The sequence below is a fragment of the Rhinoderma darwinii genome, chromosome 1, assembly GCF_050947455.1.
Source record: "Rhinoderma darwinii isolate aRhiDar2 chromosome 1, aRhiDar2.hap1, whole genome shotgun sequence".
In the NCBI taxonomy this organism is placed as follows: Eukaryota; Metazoa; Chordata; class Amphibia; order Anura; family Rhinodermatidae; genus Rhinoderma; species Rhinoderma darwinii.
Window position 1 is genome coordinate 354,625,219 of NC_134687.1, and position 27,248 is coordinate 354,652,466.

General features: G+C 40.8%; 2 protein-coding genes across 2 annotated transcripts in view; one reads left to right on the plus strand and one right to left on the minus strand.

Annotated features, from left to right (window-relative positions):
* Positions 1-27,248, plus strand: part of TTC39B (tetratricopeptide repeat domain 39B) — a 335,062-nt gene that overhangs the window by 16,199 nt on the left and 291,615 nt on the right. The gene's annotated exons all lie outside the window — the stretch shown is intronic.
* Positions 11,469-27,248, minus strand: part of SNAPC3 (small nuclear RNA activating complex polypeptide 3) — a 76,657-nt gene continuing 60,877 nt past the window's right edge. The window contains exons 7-9 of the mRNA XM_075851905.1: positions 14,552-14,716; positions 12,801-12,908; positions 11,469-11,817 (exon numbers count right to left, since the gene is read on the minus strand). Coding sequence (XP_075708020.1) covers positions 11,670-11,817; positions 12,801-12,908; positions 14,552-14,716 — 421 coding nt within the window. The 3' untranslated portion in view covers positions 11,469-11,669. The remainder of the gene's footprint in view (positions 11,818-12,800; positions 12,909-14,551; positions 14,717-27,248) is intronic.

A 27,248-nucleotide genomic window follows, 5' to 3' on the forward strand; every position in this document is an offset into this window, starting at 1 on the left:
TTATTATTCTCGAGAGGGGAATTGTTTAGTGTATATTCCCATGAAACGCTCGCTTTCTAGTTAGAGTCTAGAATGTACAAATTTGGTCTCCCTGTGTATCATAGAGGGTGTATTTTTGCAGTTCACTTCTCCAAGAGGGAGTTTATTTGTCCCAAGAATTTTTTTTTTATAATTTAATACAAAAACATTAATTCCCTTCTCAAATTGAGTAAACCTTGTTTTTAAATTAAATATCCAAAAAGCCTCTCTTGTTAGGAGTGGCTTTTTGAGATCTCCTCCACGAGCCGTATCTTTAATTTTTACAATAGCATATGTCTTCAAATATGTAATATTTCTATCGTGGCAGGTAATAAAATGTTGCGCGGCATTAGATATATTGGTAATTGCCGGATTCCTAATGTAACTAAGATGTTCTAAAATTCTTATTTTAAATTTTCTGGTAGTGCTCCCTACATATTTCAGGTTACAGCTGGTACATTCTATTATATATATTACAAAGTCACTGTTACAGTTGATATATGACTTTATGGGATAACTCTGCTGGCCACTGGAGTCATCAAATTTTTTGACCATTTTAGTGTAGTTACATATTTTGCATGGGTGAGATCCACATTTATAAAAACCCAGCTGCTCCAGCCATGTTGTTTTGGTTGTATTGAGTGGTAATAGTGAGGGGGATAATGTATTCCCTATAGTGGACCCTCTACGTGCTACTATTCTACACCCATGTTTTAATATGTCTTCTAGTTTAGCATCCTCATACAGTAATGGAATATATCTCTGTACCATATTTTTGATGGTGGAGAATTGATCGCTATATTGCAAACTTAGTGTGGGAATTTCTTTGTTTGCTTTGTTGGTGTTGATTTTATTGCTAGTTGCATTTTGTTTATCCGTCAGTAAAATCTGTCTGTCTATCTTGGTCTTAACTATTTCTTTGGCCCTATTCAACATCCAGTTCTTGTACCCCCTTTTACTCAATTTTTGGCTCATATTTTGTTGTTCTTTTTCAAAACTCTGTGTTGTACTACAGTTCCTTTTCGCTCTTGTAAATTCGCCTACAGGTATTGATGTAATAGTATGTTTCGGATGGTTCGAACTGGCATGTAATATGGTGTTGCCTGAAATCGGTTTTTGATAGATTTCAGAGTGTATCACTTTATTCGTTGTGGCAACGAGGTTTAAATCTAGGAAGTTGATGCTATTCTTGCCTATTTTGTGTGTAAATCTCAAATTAAATTCATTATTATTGAGATAAGTAAGGAAATCCTGTATGGCAGATACATCTCCCTCCCATATGAGTAGGAGGTCATCGATGTATCTGCCATACCAGTGTATATATTTATTGAAAGGATTGGAATTGGAAAAAATAGTAATCTCCTCCCACCAAGACATAACAAGGTTGGCTAATGATGGTGAAAATTTAGCCCCCATGGAAACTCCTCGTTTTTGGAGATAGTATTGACCATTGAATTTAAAATAGTTATGAGACATGAGAAAAATAAGGGCATTATTAGCAAAGTTTTGTAAGTGCTTGTCATATATGCTATATTTTGATAAATGAAAATTTAAGGCTTTGACTGCAATTATATGTGGTATGCTCGTATATAATGCGATCACATCGCAACTAAGCCAGGTAAAACTATGTGCCCACATTTTATTAGAAAATATTCGGAGGACATCTTTTGTGTCCCTGAGGTGACCAGGAACTCTCTGCACCAGGGGTTGTAATAGGAGATCAAGCCATTCAGAGAGTCTCTCTGTGAGAGACCCAATGCCCGACACTATGGGGCGCATAGGAGGTGGAACTATGCCCTTATGAGTTTTTTTTCTTTCTGAATGTTCCTTTTTTTATACACAATTTTTTCATTTCGAAACAAGATGTAACATTGGTATAAGCTCAGGAGCCATTCACACACAGGCACACAAGCCCAACAAGGGTTTAAATTTATTCATACACAACGTGGATTATTGGAATCGCGTCTCTGACGCGGTTCTCTGGGAAGCTGGTCCGCCCTTTTTATCCAGGGGGACCTTTAAACTAAAACGTAATGTAGCAAACAAATAATACAATCTAGATACAGGAATCAAGTGAACATCGCTTGCATTATGGTTCCTGTATGTATTAACCCCTTCCCTCTTTGGCCACTTTTGACCTTCCTGACAGAGCCTCATTTTTCAAATCTGACATGTTTCAATTTATGTGGTAATAACTCCGGAATGCTTTTACCTATCCAAGCGATTCTGAGATTGTTTTCTCGTGACACATTGGACTTTATGTTACTGGCAAAATTTGCCCGATACATTCAGTATTTATTGTGAAAAACACCAAAATTTAGGGAAAAATTGCAAAAATTAACATTTTTCTCAATTTAAATGCATCTGCTTGTAAGACAGGCAGTTATACCACACAAAAATGTTGCTAACTAACATCCCCCATATGTCTACTTTAGATTGGCATCGTTTTTTGATCATCATTTTATTTTTCTAGGACGTTACAAGGCTTAGAACTTTAGCAGCAATTTCTCACATTTTCAAGAAAATTTCAAAATGCTATTTTTACAGGGGCCAGTTCAGTTGTGAAGTGGCTTTGAGGTCCTTAGATATTAGAAACCGCCAATAAGTCACCCCATTTTAAAAACTGCACCCCTCAAAGTATTCAAAACAGCATTTAGAAAGTTTCTTAACCCTTTAGACATTGCGCAGGAATTAAGGCAAAGTAGAGGTGAAATTTACAAAGTTCATTATTTTTTTCCAGAAATTCATTTTGAATCCATTTTTTTTGTACCACAGAAGGTTTTACCCAAGAAATGCAACTCAATATTTATTGCCCAGGTTCTGCAGTTTTAGGAAATATCCCACATGTGGCCGTAGCGTGCTACTGGACTGAAGCACCGGCCTCAGAAGCAAAGGAGCACCTAGTGGATTTTGGGCCTCCTTTTTATTAGAATATATTTTAGGCACCATGTCAGCTTTGAACAGGTCTAGTGGAACTAAAACAGTGGAAACCCCCCAAAAGTGACCCCATTTGGGAAACTACACCCCTCGAAGAATTTATCTAGGGGTGTAGCAAGCATTTTGACCGGCCAGTTTTTTTGCAAAAATTTTTGGAACTAGGCCATGTAAATGAAAATCTACATTTTTTCAAATAAAATGTAGGTTTAGCTAATTTTTTTTCATTTCCAAAAGAACTAAAGTAGAAAAAGCACCACAGCATTTGTAGAGCAATTTCTCCCGAGTAAAACAGTACCCCACATGTGGTAATAAACGGTTGTTTGGACACACGGCAGGGCTTAGAATGGAAAGTGCGCCATTTGGCTCTTGGAGCTCAAATTTAGCAGAAATGGTTTGCGGAGGCCATGTCACATTTGCAAAGCCCCTGAGGTGACAAAACAGTGAAAACCCCCAACAAGTGACCCCATTTTGGAAACTATACCCCTCGAGGAATTTATCTAGGGGTGTAGCAAGCATTTTGACCGGCCAGTTTTTTTGCAAAAATTTTTGGAACTAGGTCATGAAAATGATAATCTACATTTTTTCAAATAAAATGTAGGTTTAGCTAATTTTTTTTCATTTCCAAGAGAACTAAAGTAGAAAAAGCACCACAACATTTATAGAGCAATTTCTCCCGAGTAAAATAATACCCCACATGTGGTAATAAACAGTTGTTTGGACACACGGCAGGGCTTAGAAGGGAAAGAGCGCCATTTGGCTCTTGGAGCTCAAATTTAGCAGGAATGGTTTGCGGAGGCCATGTCGCATTTGCAAAGCCCCAGAGGTGACAAAACAGTGGAAACCCCCAACAAGTGACCCCATTTTGGAAACTATACCCTTTGAGGAAATTATCTAGGGTATAGTGAGCATTTTGACCCCACAGGTTTTTTGCAGAAATTTTTGCAAGTAGGCTGTGAAAATGAAAATCTACATTTTTTCAAATAAAATGTAGGTTTAGCTAATTTTTTTTCATTTCCACAAGGACTAAAGGAGAAAAAGCACCATAAAATTTGTAAAGAAATTTCTCCCGAGTAAAACAATACCCCACATGTGGTAATAAACGGCTGTTTGGACACACGGCGAGGCTGAGAAGGGAAAGTGCGCCATTTGGCTTTTGGAACTCAAATTTAGCAGGAATGGTTTGCGGAGGCCATGTCACATTTGCAAAGCTCCTGAGGGGACAAAACAGTGGAAACCCCCAACAAGTGACCCCATTTTGGAAACTACACCCCATGAGGGAATTATCTAGGGGTAGAGTGAGCAGTTTTACCCCACAGGTTTTTTACAGAACTTATTGTAACTAGGCCGTAAAAATGAAAATCTACATTTTTTCAAAGAAAATGTAGGTTTAGGTATTTTTTTTTCATTTCCACAAGGACTGAAGGAGAAAAAGCACCACAACATTTGTAAAGCAACTTCTCCCGAGTAAAATAATACCCCACATGTGGTCACAAACATCTGTTTGGACACACGGTAGGGCTCAGAATGGAAGGAGCACCATTTGGATTTTGGAATGGTTTCTGGGTGTCATGTCATATTTGCTGAGCCCCTGTAGTACTAGTACAGTGGAAACACCCCAAAAGTGACACCATTTGGGAAACTGCACCCCCTGAGGAATCATCTAGGGGTATAGTGAAAATTTTGATCCCAAAAGGTTTTTTGCTGAATTAATTAGAATTAAGCCATGAAAATGAAAAATATTTTTTTTTTCCAACAAGATGTAGTTTTAGATACACATTTTTCATTTTTACAAGGAATAGAGAAGAAAAAGCACCCCAACATTTGTAAAGTAATTTCTCCCGAGTACGGTAACACCCCATATGTGGTTATAATCGACTGTTTACATATATGGGAGCATTCAGAAGAAAAGGAGCGGTATTTATCTTTTGGAGCGTAGATTTTGCTGGAATGGGTTGCGGATGCCATGTTGCATTTGCAAAACCCCTGATGTACCAAACAAAAGTGACCCCGTTTTAGAAACTACACCACTAAAGGCATTTATCAAGGGGTGTAGTGAGAATTTAGACTCCACAGGTGTTTTTCAGAAATGAATACGCAGTGGATGGTGCAAAGTGAAAATTGCAATTTCTCCACTGATCTGCCCATTCACCGCACAAGATGTTGTGCCCCTAGAGAATCTTACCCCATAAATTGTTAAGCGGGTTCTCCCGGGCATGGTAATGCCTTACTTGTGGCCATAAATTGCTGTTTGGGCACACTGTAGGGCTAAGAAGGGAAAGACCGCCATTTTGAGCATGGATTTTGCTTGGTAACAGTTCTGTTTGGGGTTTTGCTGGTATTTCAGCTTATAATGTGGGGGCATATGTAATCTGTGCGGAGTATATCAGGGCATAATAGGAGGGTATAATCATGGGGTAAATAATACAATTATCCATAGATGTGTGTTACGCTGTGAAGCGATCCGTTATGCGCAGGCCGGCGTCACACTGATAAACGGTTTTCTTTCTTATCCCTCCTTTGTAACGCTCTGCACCTTTTGGGGACTTTTTCTCCTTCGTAGTTTGGGAAATATTACTGGGAAAGTTTTGCGCTGATATAATACGGGCGCCCTCGCTTCCAGCGGATGTGCTATGTCCCTGCCCTTTCCTAGTTCCTAAATACTAGGGCCCTGAAACTGAAGGAATGTTCCCCTCCGGCCTGCGCATTGAGATGTTTTTCATCACCGCATTACTAGTGCATAGCTTTTTTATTTTTAAGTTGATTGAGCGGTGTGCGGGCTTGTTTTTTGCGAGACGGGCTGTAGATTTTATTGGTACCATTTTAGAACACATACGACTTTTTGATCACTTTTTATTTCATTTTTTGGTAAAGGAAATTACCAAAAACAAGCAATTCTGGAATAGTTTTTTATTGTTTTTTTTTCTCTGCATCCACAGTGCGCCCTAGATTACATGTTAGCTTTATTCTGTGGGTCGATACGATTACGGCGATACCAAATTTATATAGTTTTTTTTATGTATTGCGGCTTTTGCACAATAAAATCACTTTTTTTATAAAATCATTTGTTTTCTCTGTCGACATATTCTAAGACCCATAACTTTATTATTTTTGCGTGCACAAAGCGGTGTCAGGGATTATTTTTTGCGGCACGGATTGTCGTTTTTTATTAGTACTATTTTGGAGTAAATGTGACTTTTTGATCACTTTTTATAGCATTTTTTGGAAGGAGATGTGACCTAAAAACAAAGATTCTGGCGCTGTTTTTCATGTTTTTTTTTTACCGCGTTCACCGTGCGGGATAAATTACATAATAGTTTTGTAGTTTGGGTCGTTACGGACGCGGCGATACCAATTATGTATAGTTTTTTTTATTTTTACGGTTTTTCCCATAATAAAATACTTACTATGGGAAAAAAGTCAGTTTAGCTTTATTTTTATTTGAAATGTGTGTGTTTTTATTGTTTTACCACATTTTTATTTACTTTTTTTACTTGTCCCACTAGGGGACATGAGGGCCTGATGCCCCGATCGCTACTCTAATACACTGCACTACATACGTAGTGCAGTGTATTAGCGCTGTCAGTTATTCACTGACAGCAAGCCTATGAGGACTCGCCGCAGGCGGGTCCTCATCGGCTCCCGTACAAGGCAGACTCGGACGCCATTTTCTGGCGTCCGATTGCCACAGCAACCCAGCGATTGCATCACTGGGTTGCCGATCGGGTGAAAACCTATCAGATGCTGCGCTCTATTGAGCGCAGCATCTGAGGGGTTAATCTGCCGGATCGGAGAGTAGCTCCGGTCCTGGCAGTTACAGGAGGGTGCCAGCTGTATAATACAGCTGTCACCCCGCGGTGATGGTGCCGGCTCTGCTTCTGAGCCCGCACCATCACTGCGCCGTATATATACGGCGCTTTGCGGGAACCACCTCCCGACAGCGCCGTATATATACGGCGTATGTCGGGAAGGGGTTAATAAGAGTTTAATGAGTTACAAACATTCATTCCAAGCAGAGATTATCACACTCAAAGAATAAGAGGCAGGACAGCCCCTTCTTTGAGTCAGAAACATACAAGCTGCTTGCAATCATTTAATCTAGAAGGCTTCCTAACCCCACCCTGCAAAATAAAACATATAAGCCCATATTCTTGGGTCCTAGTGAGTGAATGGATGCCATGACTAAGAGCACTTACAGAATTATGTGACAATAAATAGTATTATAAGTGACAGCCAGCATGGTTTTACTAAGGACAGAAGCTGTCAAACCAACCTGATTTGTTTTTATGAAGAGGTAAGCAGAAGCCTAGACAGAGGGGCCGCTGTGGATATAGTGTTTTTGGACTTTGCAAAGGCATTTGACACTGTCCCTCATAGACATCTTTTTTTTTTAATCAGTTCAATTTTATTCAAAAAACTTCACATTATTACAGGTCATTGTACGTTCTCATACAGTGTATAAGCAAATTTCAACAGACCCAATTATTTACATCCAACCAAACATTCCCTTCCCCCCAACCGGTCTACTCAGTACCACTTTTCCAATCCTCTCTCCTTCTCTTCCCCTTTTCCATTCCCCATTTTACACCTGCTCTCTGTATGCACCCCCCCGTCAGTGGCCCTATACCTGCACTTGTTGCCTTAGTGTCATTAGCTCCACAGAAGCATACCCAGATTGATCAATCCACCTAGCCCATTGTTTGTCAAACTTGACCCTGGACCCCCTCTTGGAGTATATCCTATATTCCATCAGAACCTGTGAGTTAAGTGCCCCTATGATTTCTTGTTTTGATGGTGGCTCCGCATCCAGCCAGTGTTTTGCTATTCCTTTCCTAACTTGATACAGTATTTTAGCAATTGCCAACCCTGACATCCTATCTCCCACCAAATCTCCAACATACCCTAGCAGCATTACCACAGGATCCCATGGGATCTGTACCTCAAACACTCTCCCCACTAGTTCCAATATTTCCGTCCACAGACTCCCCAATCTCCCGCATGTCCAAAACATATGAAGGATGTCTGCTTTTTCTTCCGGGCACCTAGGGCACTTGGCATCCGCTCTTAATCCCATTTGTTTCAGCACCCACGGGGTCCTATACACCCTATGTATCAGAAACAACTGCGATCTTCGTTGTGCTACATTAATGGACAAAGTACATGTTGCTGCCAATACCGCCTCCCAGTGGTCTGTTGTAATAGGACCCACATCCCTCTCCCATACAGCTTTCACTGGTGCCATAGGATCCCCCAGATGTTCCACCAATAACCTGCGATAAACCAATGAAATTAATCCTTTTGACGTTACTGCTTTTGCAATATGCTCCAACACCCCCGCGGCATGCATCGTCAGGTCCATACTGACCGCTTGTGTCTGCACAGCGTGCCGAATCTGCAGGTACTGATAGAACATGCGGGAGTCCAGTTGAAACTCCTCCCTCATTTGCTGAAAAGATTTAAGTATGCCTCCCTCGTACAACTGACTCAATCGTATTATGCCTCGCTGCTCCCACCCCTGCATCCCTTCCAATTTACCCAATTCCCCCAAGTAAGCATTCCTCCAGAGTGGTGTATATTTAGTGCACTCTCCTATCCCCAGCAATTGTTTGCACTGCCACCACACCTTGTGTATGAGCAGCAGAGTGGGTCTGGTACTCGCCATCTGTTTATAGCTGTGCGCTTCCAGTCCTGCCACCGGGTTCTCCCCCCCCCCCCCCAGATATGATAGGATGCGCGCACTGGACCCCCATGTCTCTTCCTGCTCCCACCCCCAGAAATGTTGACATTGGGCAGCTAAATAATACACCCAAGCATTGGGCACAGCCAGGCCCCCCTCCTCCTTTGGCAGCTGTAATTTCTCCAGTTTAATCCTAGGTACCCCCTTCTTCCATACTAGGTCCCTAAAAAGGTTATGCAATCTCCTGAACCAATATTTGGGGATCCATACCGGTGAGTTATGTAGGACATACAGCACCTGGGGCATAAGGATCATTTTAATCAAATTCGTCCTACCCAGAGCCGATAGCGGTAACTTATTACACGCCTCTACTTTGGCTTTTATCGTTGTTAACAGTGGCATTACATTAAGGGACATATAATCCTGTGCTTTCGCCGTCACCCTCACCCCCAAATACTTAAACTCCGTAACCACAGGTATCTCCACCTCCTCTTCCCCATTCTGGATAACCCCCGGGTCCATGAGCATTATAGCCGATTTTGACCAATTAATGAGTAGTCCTGAATATTTCCCAAACCGCTTAATTAGGGCCATCACTAACGGTAGTGTGCGCTCGGTATCCGCCATGAATAACAGCATATCGTCTGCGTATAGTGCAATTCGTTCCTCCACCCCCCCATATCTCAACCCCTGAATATGTTCATGTTGTCTCACTGCACACGCCAAGGGTTCCACCGCGAACAACAATGGAGATAATGGACATCCCTGACGCGTTCCCCGCTCCAGCGCTCCCTCATAGACATCTAATGGGTAAATTAAGGACTATAGGTTTAGAAAGTATAGTTTGTAATTGGATTGAGAATTGGCTCAAGGACCGTATCCAGAGAGTTGTGGTCAATGATTCCTACTCTGAATGGTCCCCAGTTATAAGTGGTGTACCCCAGGGTTCAGTGCTGGGACCACTATTATTCAACTTATTTATTAATGATATAGAGGATGGGATTAATAGCACTATTTCTATTTTTGCAGATGACACCAAGCTATGCAATATAGTTCAGACTATGGAAGATGTTTGTGAATTTCAGGCAGATTTAAACAAACTAAGTGTTTGGGCGTCCACTTGGCAAATGAAGTTTAATGTAGATAAATGTAAAGTTATGCATCTGGGTACGAAAAACCTGCAAGCATCATATGTCCTAGGGGGAGCTACACTGGGGGAGTCAATTGTTGAGAAGGATCTGGGTGTACTTGTAAATCATAAACTAAATTTCAGCATGCAGTGTCAATCAGCTGCTTCAAAGGCCAGCAAAATATTGTCGTGTATCAAAAGAGGCATGGACTCGCGGGACAGGGAGGTAATATTACCACTTTACAAAGCATTAGTGAGGCCTCATCTAGAATATGCAGTCCAGTTCTGGGCTCCAGTTCATAGAAAGGATGCCCTGGAGTTGGAAAAAATACAAAGAAGAGCAACGAAGCTAATAAGGGGCATGGAGAATCTAAGTTATGAGGAAAGATTAAAAGAACTAAACCTATTTAGCCTTGAGAAAAGACGACTAAGGGGGGGACATGATTAACTTATATAAATATATGAATGGCGCATACAAAAAATATGGTGAAATCCTGTTCCATGTAAAACCCCCTCAAAAAACAAGGGGGCACTCCCTCCGTCTGGAGAAAAAAAGGTTCAACCTGCAGAGGCGACAAGCCTTCTTTACTGTGAGAACTGTGAATCTATGGAATAGCCTACCGCAGGAGCTGGTCGCAGCAGGGACAGTAGATGGCTTTAAAAAAGGCTTAGATAATTTCCTAGAACAAAAAAATATTAACTGCTATGTGTAGAAATTTTTTACTTCCCCTTTCCAATCCCACTTCCCCTTTCCCATCCCTTGGTTGAACTTGATGGACATGTGTCTTTTTTCAACCGTACAAACTATGTAACTATGTAACTTGCCGTGCTTGAAACGCGTAGGCGCTAAATACCCACCTATTACTGGCTTGATGCCCAAATTCACCTGATATCGAATTTTAAAGCCTTTTTGATACAATAAAATTGGGAATACGTTCCTTTTTAAAGCGTGTATTACTAGTCTCGGGATTCTGACATACTCATACCTGGGTGCAAACCCCATTATCCTCACACACAGCCTCCCCCCCCCCCCCCCAAAGTAGGGGAAAAAACTATTAGATCAGGACAGTAGTGGGGAGAGGAGAAGAGCAAAGAGAGACATGTCTTCCTAAGAAGCTCCAGCCAAAAGAGAAGGAGGATCTTGTAGCCAGAGGGGAAAGTAGGCCAATTGGAGAGGTCTTGAAGCCTGCGCTGGGAGACCATAGGCTGAAAGCGAAAACGGGCATCGTCTAAATTTGTGGGTCCTGCCTGGACTAGGGATGCCATTTCTCGCGAAAGAGTGGGGGGCCGAGCAGGCATACTGGTTAGGCTGTGGAGAGGAGTGGAGAACTGGAGGCTAGTGGGCCCCAAGTGACTAGGCCGCAAAAGCCTGGGCCTAGATTTAGGAAACTATTTGGGCGGACGACACAGTCACCGGAATAAACGCAGCAAGGACGTGGAGACTAGGGTATATACCACGTGCTCCAATATTTCCTGTGCCATCCAATGATACGTATGATTGTAATCTATCTGAGAATTTTTTAATAGTTGCAAGGCCACCTGAAACTTTATTTTTATTTTTAATTGGAGTCATCAATTTTACCGCGATTTACGGTCAATGAACTGCCCTAGAAATGTTAGTACACCGTGTCAAAACGGTTCCTCTCTTCTCTACATAACATTAATAGAGATAACTACTGAAGTTCAACATCACACATCATTACGATAAACTGAATGTAAAGACATCTGTATTGGAAAGTATGTACAATAGTTTAACAACAGCCTTTATAACCTCCAGTTCCATGTAAAACACTAGTCCTGGCGAACAGTAGTCTCCCTGTCGACATTGAAAAGATAAGTGCGTTACAGTCCATTGAGTTTATTTCTTGTGCATGGAATTTATCAGAGTGACCTCTGATATCTGGTAAATTTTTAGTTAAATGTTCCAGGGTCAACATAAGCATATGCAATAAAGTCCCCCAGTTTATTGCCCTCAGTGTCATAATGAAGCATCTTGAAGCAAACATCACAGAACAAGCAAGGGTCGTCTGGAGCAACGCTGTCTTGGTTTGTTACCCACCTAGAATAAAGAAAAGGGAAAAACAAAAAGTGATGGTTCAGCCTGAAATGCAGAAGAAATACAATAATCAATCAGATTTTTCAAAAACAAACTCACAACCTTTTTTTTTTGTGTGCCTAAAATATTAATGTAAGGTAAACCAGCCACGAGGTGGCGTAAAGAGAAGGAAACCATCTAACTCGTATATAAAGTTGCGCCAAATTTATCATTCCACGTGCGCCATTTAGATGAATTTTCTGCAATTTTCACAAGCTCATAAAATTATGCATTTTATGACCATATTAAAACAAATTCCCTCAGATATTTGCCAACCGTAGAAGCATTATGGGCAGATCTATTTCTGTATTTTTGATCTCTTTGGCACAGGGCAGAGATGTAAGAGACCATGGATAAAACTCGAATACAGACTCTTAGGGAGAATGGGCCGAAACATGCGAGTACACTTGCTAACATACAGTCTGATCCCCTGACGTGCGGATTATACGATGTTAATAAATTTTTGCAGTGCTGGCGGGGACTGGGAGTCTAGGGGCACAGTCTTACTTCATGACGACATATCTCTTCGCCATGTGACCGGCCCCGCTGAATTCCATGTAATCGCTGTACTACTGCTACTGCTTGTACAGAGTACAACGGGGCCGGTCACATGACAAAGAGTCGTGTCGCAATGAAGGAAGACTGTGCCACTAGACTTCCGGTCCCCCGCCAGTGCTGTAAAAACTTATTAAAATCTTATAATTAGCGCGAGGGGGGACCTGAATGTATATTAGCAAGTGTACTCACATACTGCAGTGAGTACACTACTAATACTTTTTGGTCACATAACCCCTTTAAGTAGACTTTAGGAGGGAGACAAGAGACTCAAAATGTGACCATGCAAGACACAGCTGCCACATTAGCATATGGAAAATTCTGACATTGTTTGTGTATACATTATATGGAATCTACACACACACAGATACAAATTTAGTTACAAAACTTACTTTGCAACATACAATTTACACACACTGCACTTTCTAGTCCAAAACCAATGTTTTCGGATATGCAGCGGATAGTGTCTTCTATCTAAACAGTCTTCATGATGAATTAACCTTTTAATGGGAAATGAAAAGAAAAATGTAAATTTTTCAAAAAGGGAACCAACAATAGGGCTGCGGAGTTGGTAAGCCAAATTCCAACTTCTCTATTTTTCTACTATCCGACTCCCCAGCCAAATTCTTCATAAAGGTCTCACGTATAATAGTTAGTAATAAGAAATTTACTGTAGTAAAATGGTAACATTAGGCTTTCATCACCATCATATAAATATTCAGGCTACTTGGGACATAAAACATAATTTATTGAAATACAATTTGTATAAAAGATGGTATAGCTGTTGACTAAGCCTAAGCCTGAGCCATAATGCATACTAAGATTTAAATAAAAATCTTTTTTTTGTGTAAAATAATTACCTTCCTCTGCCTTTTTATTTAATTACATATGTGAACGAGTACTTGAGAGCATTGAATAGCAACAGTACAGGGATAACGACAGATCTCTATCGTCATATGTGATCTGTGGTCACCGTGAGCGTCTCGATACTGCTTGTTGTCCCCAGTGGATGACACATAGATAACTGTGTGTCAAAAGCTAAGTCCCCCCACTAAGTAGTCCTGTGCTTGGGGCCTTGACAAACGCACGATCCAGAATGAAATAGCCGCCGTATATCTCACATTTCACTGCCCGATGCTTTTATTGCAACGAGATGCCGAAACAAAGACTACAATTTTGAGTGAGTGCCCCTGAATTTTTTTGCAATTGAGTGTATCTTTCCTTTAACTGTTCAGATACACCTAATGTATGTAGGTCCTATGATCCTGCATTTCTAAAAAAGTGTCAATTAGTTTCTATCTTGAACAATTGTTATCCAGTGCTTGTATACGGTCTGTAAAAGCTTGCTTTCTAATCCCTGCAACACCACCTAGTGACGTGTCCATAAGGACACATTATTATATTAACAGGCTGGCCAATCCCATCCCACTGAAGTAACGTCCCCCATTGTGAAATCATTCTCGCCACTGAAACATCCCTTTAACGCTAAATAAAACAATTCCCCTGCATAGATTTCTAAGTTCTTCAGTACAAACCTACAGAATAAAATAAATGCAATGTTATGCCAGCCAAATTTTTAACTTAAAGATATATATATAGAAGATAATTACTTAATTCAGTTATGCTATTATGCCAACGGTACCGCTATTCACATACATACTCCCTTGTCTTGCCACTGACGAATCCCCTCAGGGAATGCGATTTTTAAATGTGTAGAAACTGGTACGGCCGAAGTGATGTACAGTTCGCTCGTATGTAAAAAAAACAGTCGCAGTTGTCAGGCGAGTCGGACAGGCTCAGATCTCCGGTGTTAGCATCTCCTCTACCAGATACCTCACCCTATTTATGGCGTCATGGATTACCGTAATCAATACGAACGGAGTAAGGAGTAGTTAAAGCAATGCAGGATAAATTCTGGTACAAGTTCTTTTACGTAATCTAGTAAGACGTATAGAGCAGTTGCCTCTGAATCTGGTTCTGCATGTCAAATTATGAATCAATACAAGTTCTATTTTAGTGACAATTCCTTTACGTAGTCATTAAATTGTTTTTGCTGCAGATTTAACCCCTTGCAAAGCGGATTTTGCCACAGACTCACCTGAACTCAGACTTATTGTATAAAATACTTTGATTAATGACCTACCTTATATCCGTGAAAGTAACAATGTGCTCACAATCTCCTTGATGGCAGTACAAGTAAGGGAAGCCAATTTTTATATTGAGGTCATTAAAAGTAAAGTCTTCCATCTTGGCCGACTGAAATTTCCCACAGCCTCGATCACGGGATTCAGACCATTCAATTGTAGTTCTGGAATTGCAAATACAACAAGTGCATTTTTAACAAAACTAAGAGCTTTAGTACCACCATATAACTACTGTATGTAGAAGAGCCCATCGCAGAACACCGCAACCAGAGAAGTGATAGCTCCTAATAAAACAGGTTATTGTACAATACACTGAATAGCAATATATATTCTGCCTTTATTGTATTAGGGTATGTTCACACGCTTAACAAAAAAACGACTGTAAAATACGAAGCCATTTTCAAGGTAAAACAGCCTCTGATTTTTCAGACGTTTTTTATGCATCTGGCGTTTTTGGAGCGGTTTTTCTATTGACCCAATGAAAACAGCTACAAAAACAGCTCAAGAAGTTACATGCACTTCTTTTTTACAGGGCGTTTTTTTTTACACGCCGTTCTTAAAAACGGCCGTGTGAAAAACGCCCCATGGGAACGGAACACCATTTTTCCCAATGAAATCAATGGGCAGATGTTTGGAGGCGTTCAGCCCCCAATATTTTCAGCTGTTTTTCGGGGCATTTACTGCCCAAAAAACGTCTAAAAATAAGCAGTGTGAACATACCCTAACAAGCACATAGTGCATAGTACAGTGGAGACATTTTTTAGATAAAGGATGGAACAACAGTCATTAAGAATCCTGTTTGTATCCCTTCTCTCTAATAATCTAAACCTCCTGGTGAAAAGGGGAATTTATCAAGCACGTAGAAAAGCTGCAATTTGCAACTTTTGCATTTTCATGCGGTCTCGGACAGTTTTAACCCCTTCCCATCGTAAACAATTTTCAGATATTCATTTTTTCCTCCCCACTTTCTAAAAGCCATAACTTTTCATTTTTCCATCTATATAATCCAATGAGGGCTTCATTTTTGCAGGACGAGTTGTAGTTTTTCGTAGCGCCATTTATTGTGCCATATAATGTACTAGGAAACGGGAAAAAAATTATTTGTGGGGTAGAAAATGAAAAAAACAGAGATTCCTCCATTGTTTGTGCAATTAAAAAAACATGTTAACTTTATTAAGTGGGTCAATACGATTACGGCGATACCAAATAAATATAGTTTTTTCTATGTTTTAATACTTTTATTGCGAAAAAACTAAGTGTGAAAAATAAAATGTATTTTGTGTCGCCAAATTCTGAGAGACTTACATTTTGTCCCACTAAAGCACTTGACAGAGCCCAGTTTTGCAGTGACGTGGAGGAATACGTCCACAGATTGTGGCTGAAAGAATTATTTCTCACAAAACAGATATGACATCACAAGCTGGGATGGGAAAAGAAACCTCAAGAAAGAAGACGACGACAAACTGGACCCCACAGCCTGGATACAATCCGATCTTGGACCAACAGCACAAAGTAACACACAATCTCAGCATGGAGGAAAGGAACGCCACAAAATCACTAAAATCCAACAGAGACATCATCATCAAACCTACTAATAAAGGAGGCGCTGTAGTAATTCTGAATACATCTGACTACATCCAGGAGGCACACAGACAACTCTCAGACGAAAAATACTACACCCTGCTTAATGAAGACCCCACCAAACAATCCACGGTAACTTGTCCGTATCATCAATAGTTTCAACGCTGTATCAGACAGTTTACTGGACCTTATACCGGACAATCCCAGAATGGGTACATTCTACATGTTACCTAAAATACATAAAGGAGACAATCCAGGGAGACCAATCATTTCAGGTGTTGGGACTCTAACTGAGAATATTTCTGGTTGGGTGGAAAATCTTCTAAAGCCCTTGCTGAGGTGCACAGCCAGTTATGTCCAGGACACCACAGACGTCCTCTGCAATCTCTCAGCTCTAGGTCCACTACCAGAGGGAACAATATTGGCAACTATGGATGTGGAGTCTCTGTATTCTAACATCCCCCATGAGGATGGCATAGCCGCATGCCAACACTTTCTTCAAAAGAACAATCTAGCGACAGAGCCAGCCCTACAACTCATCAGGTTCGTACTCCATCACAATTATTTTTAATTTGACAAAGACATATATCTGCAATGTATGGGAAGCGCTATGGGTAGCAAAATGTCACCACAATATGCTAACCTGTTCATGGTCAAACTAGAGGAAGAGTTTTTATCAACCTGCACAACTAAACCTCTAGAATATTTCCGGTACATTGATGACCTGCTGATAATCTGGACAGGCTCAGAACATGAACTGCTTTCTTTCCATAAAAACTTCAACAAGTTCCATCCTACCATCAAACTCACTCTCAACTACTCTACATCTCAAATACATTTCCTGGACATGACGATATACACGAGAAACAATAGCATACAAACAACAATCTACCATAAACCTACAGGCCGTCCAGCATATCTGAGATGGAACAGCTTCCATCCGAGACACAAAGAAATCCATCATCTACAGCCAGGCTCTGCGCTACATACGGATCTGTTCAGACAGTGAAGACACAAAACAACACCTGCTATCACTGAGGAATACATTCTTACAACAGGGATACCATCCAAGGATTATAGATGATCAGATCTACAGAGCAACAAGAATTCCAAGGAGCAATCTTCTGGAGTACAAAAAGAAGGAAGACAACAGCAGGGTGCCCCTAGTGGTCATATACAACCCACAAATGAACATCTTGAGGAAAATTGCTGCTGATCTCCAACCTATATTTAACAAAGACAAACTGAAGGAGATATTCCCGGATTGACCTCTCCTTGCATACAAACAGCCACCAAACCTAAGGAATCTCCTGGTCAGAAGTGCCCTCTCATCACCATCAGAGACTGGCACTTTTCCTTGCCACAGGAGAAAATGCAAGACCTGTACCAGCATCTTGTCATCAAACACCATCCAGATACCAAACACGCAGCAGGACTATAAAATCACTGGCGCGTTCTCCTGTACATCCTCCAATGTAGTGTACATGATCCTGTGTACAAGGTGCATAGATAAAGGAATCTACATTGTAGAAACAATACAAAAACTACAAACCAGGATGAATCTTCACAGACATACAATAAATCAGGAGGTGGATACACCCGTGGGAAAACACTTTTCTGGACCTGATCACAGTTTGGCAGATTTAAAGGAACAGTGTCATCACAAATATTTTTTTTATATGTTAAAGATGTTAGTGCTTTAATAAAAACGTTTATATTCATTTGTGTGTTTGTGTTTTACTGTTTCTTATTTTTACACTTTTTCCTCCCTATGGGGGCTGCCATTTTTTGTTCCATTTCTGTGTGTGCCGATTAACGACACACACAGACATGGAATACGGCAGCCACAGTCCCATAGGGACTGCGAACGGCTCCCGTCCCATTGACTGCCGTGTACGGCGTCTGTGTGGGAACTGCGCATGCGCCGCTCCCACACAGTCCTATTCGAAATTGGCGCCGTCCGGCGCCATTTTCCTGTGGACCGGAAGTCGCGGCCGGACAGTAATATTACTACTTCCGGTCGTGGCTTCCGGACTTGTGCACATGGAACAGCGGCAGCAAACGGAGCGGACGGGCCGGAGGGAGCCGCGGCGGCAGGAGCAGGTAAGAGATTTCAATGTATGTTAGTGTTTGTGTGTGTTTACTACTGTATGTAAACCTACTACACTGTGGGTTACCTCAAAAAATGGCGACACACAGTGTAGGAGGTTAAACCTTTCAAACCCCTCGTTTATCCCGGCACTAGCCAGGATAAAGGAGGGGGGGATGCTGAGAGCTCACTAGAGCGAGGGCTTTTAACCCAATGTTGCAATGCTGCAATTTTGGGAACTAGCTCCATCTAGTGACCAAAAATGGGTAGTATTATAAATTTGAAAAAATTTATAATATTTCCTGACTCGCGAAAAAAATAAAAAAAATTTGAACAATGTTTAATCACCCACACACTAAATGTTTAATTTTTAAAAAAAAAACATGTTTTTCTGGCAACACATTCCCTTTAAAGGTCCTAATTCTGAAGGGTCATTTTAAAAGCAACAGAGACAGAAATATGTGGAAATCAAGCTGATGATAAAATTCCAGTCATTGACACAAGGCCTCAATCTAACACCTGGATTTATGAGCCACTACGTGGACACACATCACATCCCCCATCAGACTGACTCCAGATGCCTTAACTCCTAAGTCATCAACCTTATAACCTCAGTTTTATGGCTCCGGCTTATCTTAATGATGTATCACCTCATGTACTAATTGTCTTTGTGTAACATCTAAATGTTGTGTTTTTTTCTAAGTCATTCATTTGTAAACTGCCTGAAGAAGGAGCCTGTGTGCTCTGAAAGCCGCATATAGAACTTTTATGGTTAGCCAATAAAGGTATCATACCTACTATACTTTTGTCTTTTTTGTCACAATAGTATTTAAAGAGGCTCTGTCGCCAGATTTTCAAACCCCTATTGCAGCAGATCGGCGCTGCAATGTAGATAACAGTAATGTTTTGTTTTAAAGTTATGACCATTTTTATATTTATGCAAATGAGCCTTTCTTATGTACAACTGGGCGTGTTTAAAGTTATGTCCAACTGGGCGTGTATTGTGTTTGTAACATCTGGGCGTTTTTACTGGTTTTACTAGCTGGGCGTTGTGAATGGAAGTGTATGATGCTGACAAATCAGCATCATCCACTTCTCTTCGTTACCACCCAGCTTTTGGCAGTTCACAGACACACAGCGTGTCCTCGCTCATCCGACGCGATGAAGTTCCTGTGGGAGGAAGTGAGTGATGTCACAGCGTGATCTCGCGAGGACACTCTGTGTGTCTGTGCACTGCCAGAAGCTGGGTGGTAACGAAGAGAAGTGGATGATGCTGATTCGTCAGCATCATACACTTCTATTCACAACTCCCAGCTAGTAAAACAAGTAAACACACCCAGATGTACACACACAATACACGCCCAGTTGGACATAACTTTAAAAACGCCCAGTTGTACATAAGAAAGGCTCATTTGCATAAATATAAAAATGGTCATAACTTGGCCAAAAATGCTCGTTTTTGAAAAAGAAAAACTTTCCCGTTATCTACATTGCAGAGCCGATCTGCTGCAATAGGAGATAGGGGTTTGAAAATCTGGTGACAGAGCCTCTTTAACTGGTTCCTGACCGCTGGCTGTATTTTTACGGCCTGCGGTCAGGGTCCTTAAAACCCGAGCCATAGACTTTTTACGGCTCGGGTTTTAATTTGCTGCCCGCGCGATCGGGCAGCTGAATGTCGGGTCTCCGGCTGTCAGTGTCTGCCGGGGACCCTGAGGAGAAGATAGAAGCAGCTTTAGCTGCTTCTGTCTTCTCCGATGCCTTTTTACACAGCGCTCAATGAACGCTGTGTATAGGAATAGAGGCAGCGGCCACATGATCGCTGGGTGCCGTTAGTGACAGACTGCTGCTGGGTCTAACTAGACCCAGCACAGCCCTATTAGTGACAATCGTCACTATGAGAGGGCTGATTTCCCCTGTAACTGGGGCTGCTGTGCTGCTCCAGTTACAGTAGAAAAACATGGTGTAAAAGAAAGAAAAAAAATATATAAAGTTCCCCAAAAGGTCTTTTTTGACCTTTGGGGGGACAGACCATAGTAATAAAAAAATAATAACGTAAAGTGCAAAAAAAAATTAAATAATAAATACACATAAAATACCCACCCCAAAAAAACAGTTTCTCCCCCCCCCCACCAATCATTGTTGTAACGCTAGCGCTGACCCAATTACTCTAATATAAACATGTAATATATTAAAATTTACGGTAGACAATGACGATCACACATAAAAGGTCTATTTTAGGGTAAATCTATGTTATTACCCCAAAAAAATTGCTGAAACGTAAAAAAGCTTATTTTTTTACTATTATTTTCAAACTTTATGAATAAAAATTCTAAAAAAGCAAAAAAAGGTGTGTATAAAAACGATAAAAAAATGAAACCTGCATTGTCTACGGAAAAAACGTCGCAAAAATCACGTCGTTAGCCCAAAAAATAAAAAAGTTATAGCCATTTAACTAACGCGTGCTAAAAAGGGCTAAACGATGTCTGGTCCTGAAGGCGCAAAATAGCCCGGTCCTGAACTGGTTAACATTGCGTATTGTTTCTGGCTAACACCCACTATTTTCTACTGTACTTAGAGTATAAGAGAAACCAGCAAGTCTTCTCCCCCTCTGGAGCGAAGTTCAGGGAAAACTGACAATTACATATGAAGCCTGCAGAGGGGGGGAAAACTGCTGAAAAATGCAGATACTTCTTCATGTACACACACACACAAAGGATAATTCTGGAAATTCACCAGAAATGATAGTTACTTTTTATGCCTTGTTCACACAGTGCAGATGTGATGCAGATTTTTAATGAATTTTTTAAGCCAAAACCTACGTTATGTATTTTTTCTGTTTAGGTTCCGTTCCTGGTTTTTACTTAAATAATACATGCAAAATCTGTAGCAAATCTGCAGTGTGAACAAGGCCTTAACCCCTTAATGACAAGACATATTTTGGCCTTAAAGGAACAGTGTCACGAAAAAAAATTTTTTTAAATCAGTTTGGTTTTAGTGTTTTATTAAAAACTTTTATATTTATTTGTGTGTTTGTGTTTTACTGTTTTTTATTTTTACACTTTTTCTTCCCTATGGGGGCTGCCATTTTTTTTTCCCATTTCTGTATGTGTCGATTAACGACACATACAGACATGGAATACGGCAGCTACAGTCCCATAGTGAATGCGAACGGGGCCCGTTCCATTCACTATCGTGTACGCCGTCTGTGTGGGAACGGCACATGCGCTGCTCCCACACAGTCCAAGTTGAACTGAGCGCCGTCCGGCGCCATTTTCCTGTAGACCGGAAGTCGCGGCCGGACAGTAAGATTACTACTTCCGGTCGCGGCTTCCGGACTTGTGCACTTGGAGCGGCGGTAGCAGACGGAGCGGACGGACCGGAGGGAGCGGCGGCGACTGGAGCATGTAAGTTATTTCTATGTATGTTCGTGTTTTACTGTGTGTTTACTAGTGTATGTAAACCTACTACACTGTGTGTTAGCTCAAAAAATGGCGACACACAGTGTAGGAGGTTTGACCGTTCAATCCCCTCGTTTCTCCCGGCACTAGCCAGGATAAAGGAGGGGGGGATTCTGAGAGCTCACTAGAGCGAGTGAGTTTTCCCAAATTTTGCAGCATAAAGCAATGTGGTTGCTTTACCACATGCAATGCTGCAATTTTGGGAATTGCTCCATCTAGTGACCAGTGCTGGGAAATATTATAAATTAGAATATAATTTATAATATTTCCTGACTAGTGAAAAAAAGTAAAAAATTAGAACAATGTTTAATCATTTTTACACTAACTGTTCAATTTAAAAAAATTAAAAAAAAAAACACTCGCAACACATTCCCTTTAATGAGCAAGCAGTCTTATCTTTTTCTTATCATCGCATTCCAAGAGTTAGAACTTTATTTTTCCCGTCCACCTAGCCGTATGAGGGCTTGTTTTTTGCAGGACGAGTTGTATTTTTCAATGGCACCATTTTTTGTTGCATATATTATATTGATCAACTTTTATTAACTTTTTTTGGCGAGGGAATTAAAACATCATCTATTCCAGCAATTTTTCACGTTTTCAATTTACGCCGTTCACTATGCAGCATAAATAACACGTTACCTTTATTCTATGGATTGATAGGATTACGACAATATCACATATGCATTGCTTTTTAACATTTTAGTACGTTTGCGCAATAAAAAAAACTTTTAACCCCTTAATGACCAGCCTATTTTAGGCCTTAATGACCAAGCTCATTTTTATGTTTTTCCATCATCTGATTCAAGATGATCAAAGAGCTATAACTTTTTAATTTTTGGGTCGACACAGCTGTATAAAGGTTTTGTTTTTTGCGGGACAAGTATTTTTTAATAGCACTATTTTGGGGTTCATATGATTTATTGATTAACTTTTATTAACTTTTCCTTGGGTGGGAATAGAAAAAGAAACAGCAATTTCGTCACTTTTTTGCGTCCTAAATTTACACCGTTTACCGTGTGGTATAAAGAACACAAATTTATTCAGCGGGTTGTTACGATTGCAACGATACCAAATTTATATAGCTTTTTTATGTTTTTTATGTATTTTTTTCAAAATTATTTGTTTTTGTGTCTCCATATTTGAAGAGCCATAACTTTTATTTTTCTGCCGATGCAGATATATGAGGGTTTTTTTTTGCGGAACAACTTGTAGTTTTTATTGGTACCATTTTGGAGTACATGCGACTTTTTAGCTCATATTTTTTAAAGCGGAACTAAATGTTCGATCAACTTTTTATTTTCTAGCAGCATGTTTTGTAATATACTTTATTAATGAATTTGGGCTCCTTTGTGTGTTATATGTGTTTTAAATGGCCACTGACACTTTTCTACCACATTTTATTTCTTGCATTTCTCCTGTTGCTAGCAGAAATCCGTACACCGTTTGAATGTATCAGTGTACGGATTCTGCTGCCTAGGAGTACGGCTGGTGTCCCCATCTTGATGTCAGATGTGCACGCCCCCATCGTGACGTCAGGAAGGTCTCTCTGCTTCTATACACTACACAGTTCTCTTTAGAGGGCATGGAAGAAACTGTGTGCACTGGTCTCTGTGATTCTCCCCCTTCCCCAAGGCAAAGAGTCTCAGGACACTTATCTGAGCTGCTAATTAGCATCAGATAACACTAGGACTGCTCTGTCCGTTGCTATTCGATCTTTTGATCGCAGATGTAATGCTTTAGTATACTTCGTATAACAAAGCATGATTGCCTGTCGGCGTAAAACTGACAGGCAATCTATTAGGCCATGCATCTGCCACGGCCTAATAGCCATATAGACACGGCAGGCCTGGGGACCCTTGTCGGCAGACGGCGATCGGGAGCCGCCAATTGTTGACAGAGGGAGCCCCCTCCTTCTGTCAAAACATTTAAATGCCGCGGTCACTATTGACCACGGCAATTAAGGGGTTAAACGGCTGAGATTGAATGTTTCTTCAATCTCAGCAGTTTCAGCTTCTGTACCGACGCGATCACCCTTCCCATGGCGTACATGTACGTGAAAACGCGGGAAGGGGTTAAAGAGGAGCTGTCCCCTCTCCTGACATGTCTGTTTTAGCAAATAATTGTATTTACCAGACTCTCTGTGGCGCTGTTCCCCAGGGAAAAATGCAAAGGCTCTTTTTGTTTTCTTGTATAAAAGTTTTATACAGTGATTATTTTTACGAGATAGATAGATAGATAGATAGATAGATAATCATAAAAAAAAAAAAGAGAGACAGCACTCCAAAGTAGTGGATGAAAACAAAAAGTTTTAGTCATCCCACAGGCAGGCAATGTTTCGATCCAGCTTAATGGGATCTTTGTCAAACAATGACTGACATTCAGAAGTGGGTTTAAATACCTACAAGAGGTATAAAAGTAAACAACGATAAGGAATTGTATAAATAGAAGCAAACCAAAAAAATATATATAAATATATATATATAATGGCGACACCTGTACGGTGAGCGCCCGGCTCCCTGGTCTGTTTATCACATGCGCTTTTTAGGCACTTCATACAACATGGTTGACAGGTGATTGTTATGTTTTCATTATTGATCCGGTCTTTACATCTGTACATGTTTTATTTTATGTAAATTTACTTGCCACACTGTAAGGCCTCATGCACACAACCGTGCTAGTAATTACGAGCATGGCCGGGCACGGACGGCCACGGGCAGCAGGCCGCTTTTGCGAGCAGTGCTCCCATTATAAAGTATAGCAGCACGGCCCGTAAAATGAAAAAATAGAACATGTTCTATTTTTTTAACGGCACGGGCACCTTCCCGTGAGAAAACGGGAAGGTATCCGTGGCTAACAGAAGTCTATGCGCCCGTTATTGCGGGTCGTAATAACGACCCGCAATAACGGGTGTTTTTACGGTCGTGTGCATGAGGCCTAACACTGAGGTATTTAAACCCACTTCTGAATGCCAGTTATTGCTTGCCAAAGATCCCATTAAGCTGGATCGAAATGTTGCCAGCCTGTGGGGTGATTAAAACACATCACCGTTTTCATTGTCTTTTTTTGTCTGCTGTATTCCCAAGGGCTTGTAGTCTGAGCCTAGGAGGAGTTGCACCCAACACTGGAGCTGTGCTGTGCATATATATTATATATATATATATATATATATATATATATATATACACACACACACACACACACTTCTTATTATTTAAAAAAAAAAACAGAATGTGTGTTAAGGCAACAAAAACAATGTACTTACCTATCAACAACCCCAGTGTTCCCAAACCGACGGTTTCCTGGTCCTCCGTCATTCTTTCTTTAGTACACTGCAGAAATGGCATGGCCTCCACAGTGGCGTCATTAAAGTCAATACATCACCACTGCGACCAGATATTGGCCTTGTTGAGAAGACAGGTCATTATGCAGCTGCCTAAACAAAGACTGGCGAGGGACCAGGGTACTGTAGGCAGATTTGAAAGGTTTATGTTATTTTAACACATATTTAGTGTATTTAAAGAATTGTATAGGGCTGGAAAACCTCTTTAATAACAGAATGACCTGTCTATTGTGCTGCCTTATAAAACATTACAAAAATGTATATACAATTATCGAATAAAAAAAACAAACAAACATGTACTAAGTACAGTTGTATTAACCCCTAGGCGCACCAGGACGAACTGTACGTCCATGCTGCCAGTGTCTTAGCGCACAAGGACGTACAGTTACTGAGTTTTTCCCGGTGCACACGGGTGCAATCGCCAAATTTTTGGGGTTTCTAACATATCGGCAGACCCCGATCCGAAATCGCGGGGTTTGCCGATAGTTACTATGGCAAACGGAAGCCAAACAATGGCTTCCGGGTCTGCCATGGACGGAAGCCCATCAGGACCAACTTTCAGCTGGTCCTGATAGGCTTCCTGTCAGAGTGACAGGAAGTCACTGTGTCGTTCCCGATGGTACACTGTCGACAGTGTGCATCGGGAACTTGGAGATGAGCTGTCCCCAACAGCTGACACTCCAGTGTTGCCGATCAGCGGCTCATCGCCGCTGATTTCGGCAATTAACCCGTTACATGCGGGGCTCGATTGCGATCTCCCCATGTAGCGGGTTTGTGGCGCATCAGCAGCCCCCATGCAGTCGTGGGGGCTTCTGATGCTTGTGATGGCACCCGGGGGCCAGACAACGACCCCCGGGTCTGCCATGTATGTCAGCCTATGGGGATCAGCCTCTGCTGATCCTCGTAGACCAACTGTCTGAGTGACTGTGACGTCACACTGACAGTTGGAATACGTTACACTACCTAGGCAGTGCAATGTATTCTAGCAGCGATCAGAGCTGCAGGTCAAAAAAAGAAAGTGTAAAAAGTAAAAAAAAAGTTAATAAAAATGTTTTATAAAAGTGTAAAAATAAGTTTTTGTTTTCCTATAAGTCATTTATTAAGGGGAAAAAATGAAAACGTTAAAAAAAAAAAAAGTACACATATTTGGTATCACCGTGTTCGTAACGACCCAAACTATGAAACTATAATGTACATTTTTCCGCACGGTGAACGCCGCAAACAAAATAAACGGAAAACTGTCAGCATCGCTATTTCTTGGTCACCACCCCTCCCAAGATATAGAATAAAAAGTGATCAAAAAGTCACATTTACCCCAAAATGGTACCAATAAAAACTACAACCCGTCCCGCAAAAAACAAGACCTCCCACAGCTTTTTTTGACGAAAAAATAAAAAAGTTACGCCTCAGAATAGCGTGTCCCAGAAAATAAAATTATTTTATAGAAACGTCATTTTATTGTGCAAACGCTGCAAAACGTTCAAAAAAACTATACACATATGGTATCGCCGTAATCCGCAAAATAAAGTAAAACTTAATTTATTGCGCACGGTGAACGCTGTAAGAAATAAAGAATTGAAAGTGCCAAAATCGTTGTTTTTTGGTCACCTTCGCTCTAAAAAAGAACCTGTGGGGTCAAAATGCTCACTATACCCCTAGAAAAATGCCTTGAGGGGTGTAGTTTCCAAAATGGGGTAACTTTTGGGGGGTTTCGACTGTTTAGGTACCACAAGACCTCCTCAAACCTGACATGGTGCCTAAAATATATTCCTAAAAAAAAGGAGCCCCCAAAATCCCCTAGCTGTTTCTGAGGCCGGTCCTTCAGTCCATTAGGACACTAGGGCCACATGTGGGGTATTTCTAAAATCTGCAGAATCTGGGCAATAAATATTGAGTTGTGTTTCTCTGGTAAAACCTTCGGTGTTACAGATTTATTTTTTTTATTACAAATGAATTGCGGTAAAAAAAAATGAAATTTGTAACTTTCACCTCTACTTTGCCTTAATTCCTGTGAAACGCCTAAAGGGTTAAAATACTTTCTGAATGTGGTTTTGAATACTTTGAGGGGTGCAGTTTTCAAAATGGGGTGATTTATGGGGACTTTCTAATATATAAGGCCCTCAAAACCACTTCAGAACTGAACTGGTCCCTGAAAAAATGGTCTATTGACATTTTCTTGAAAATATGAGAAATTGCTGCTAAAGCCTTGTAACGTCCTAGAAAAATAA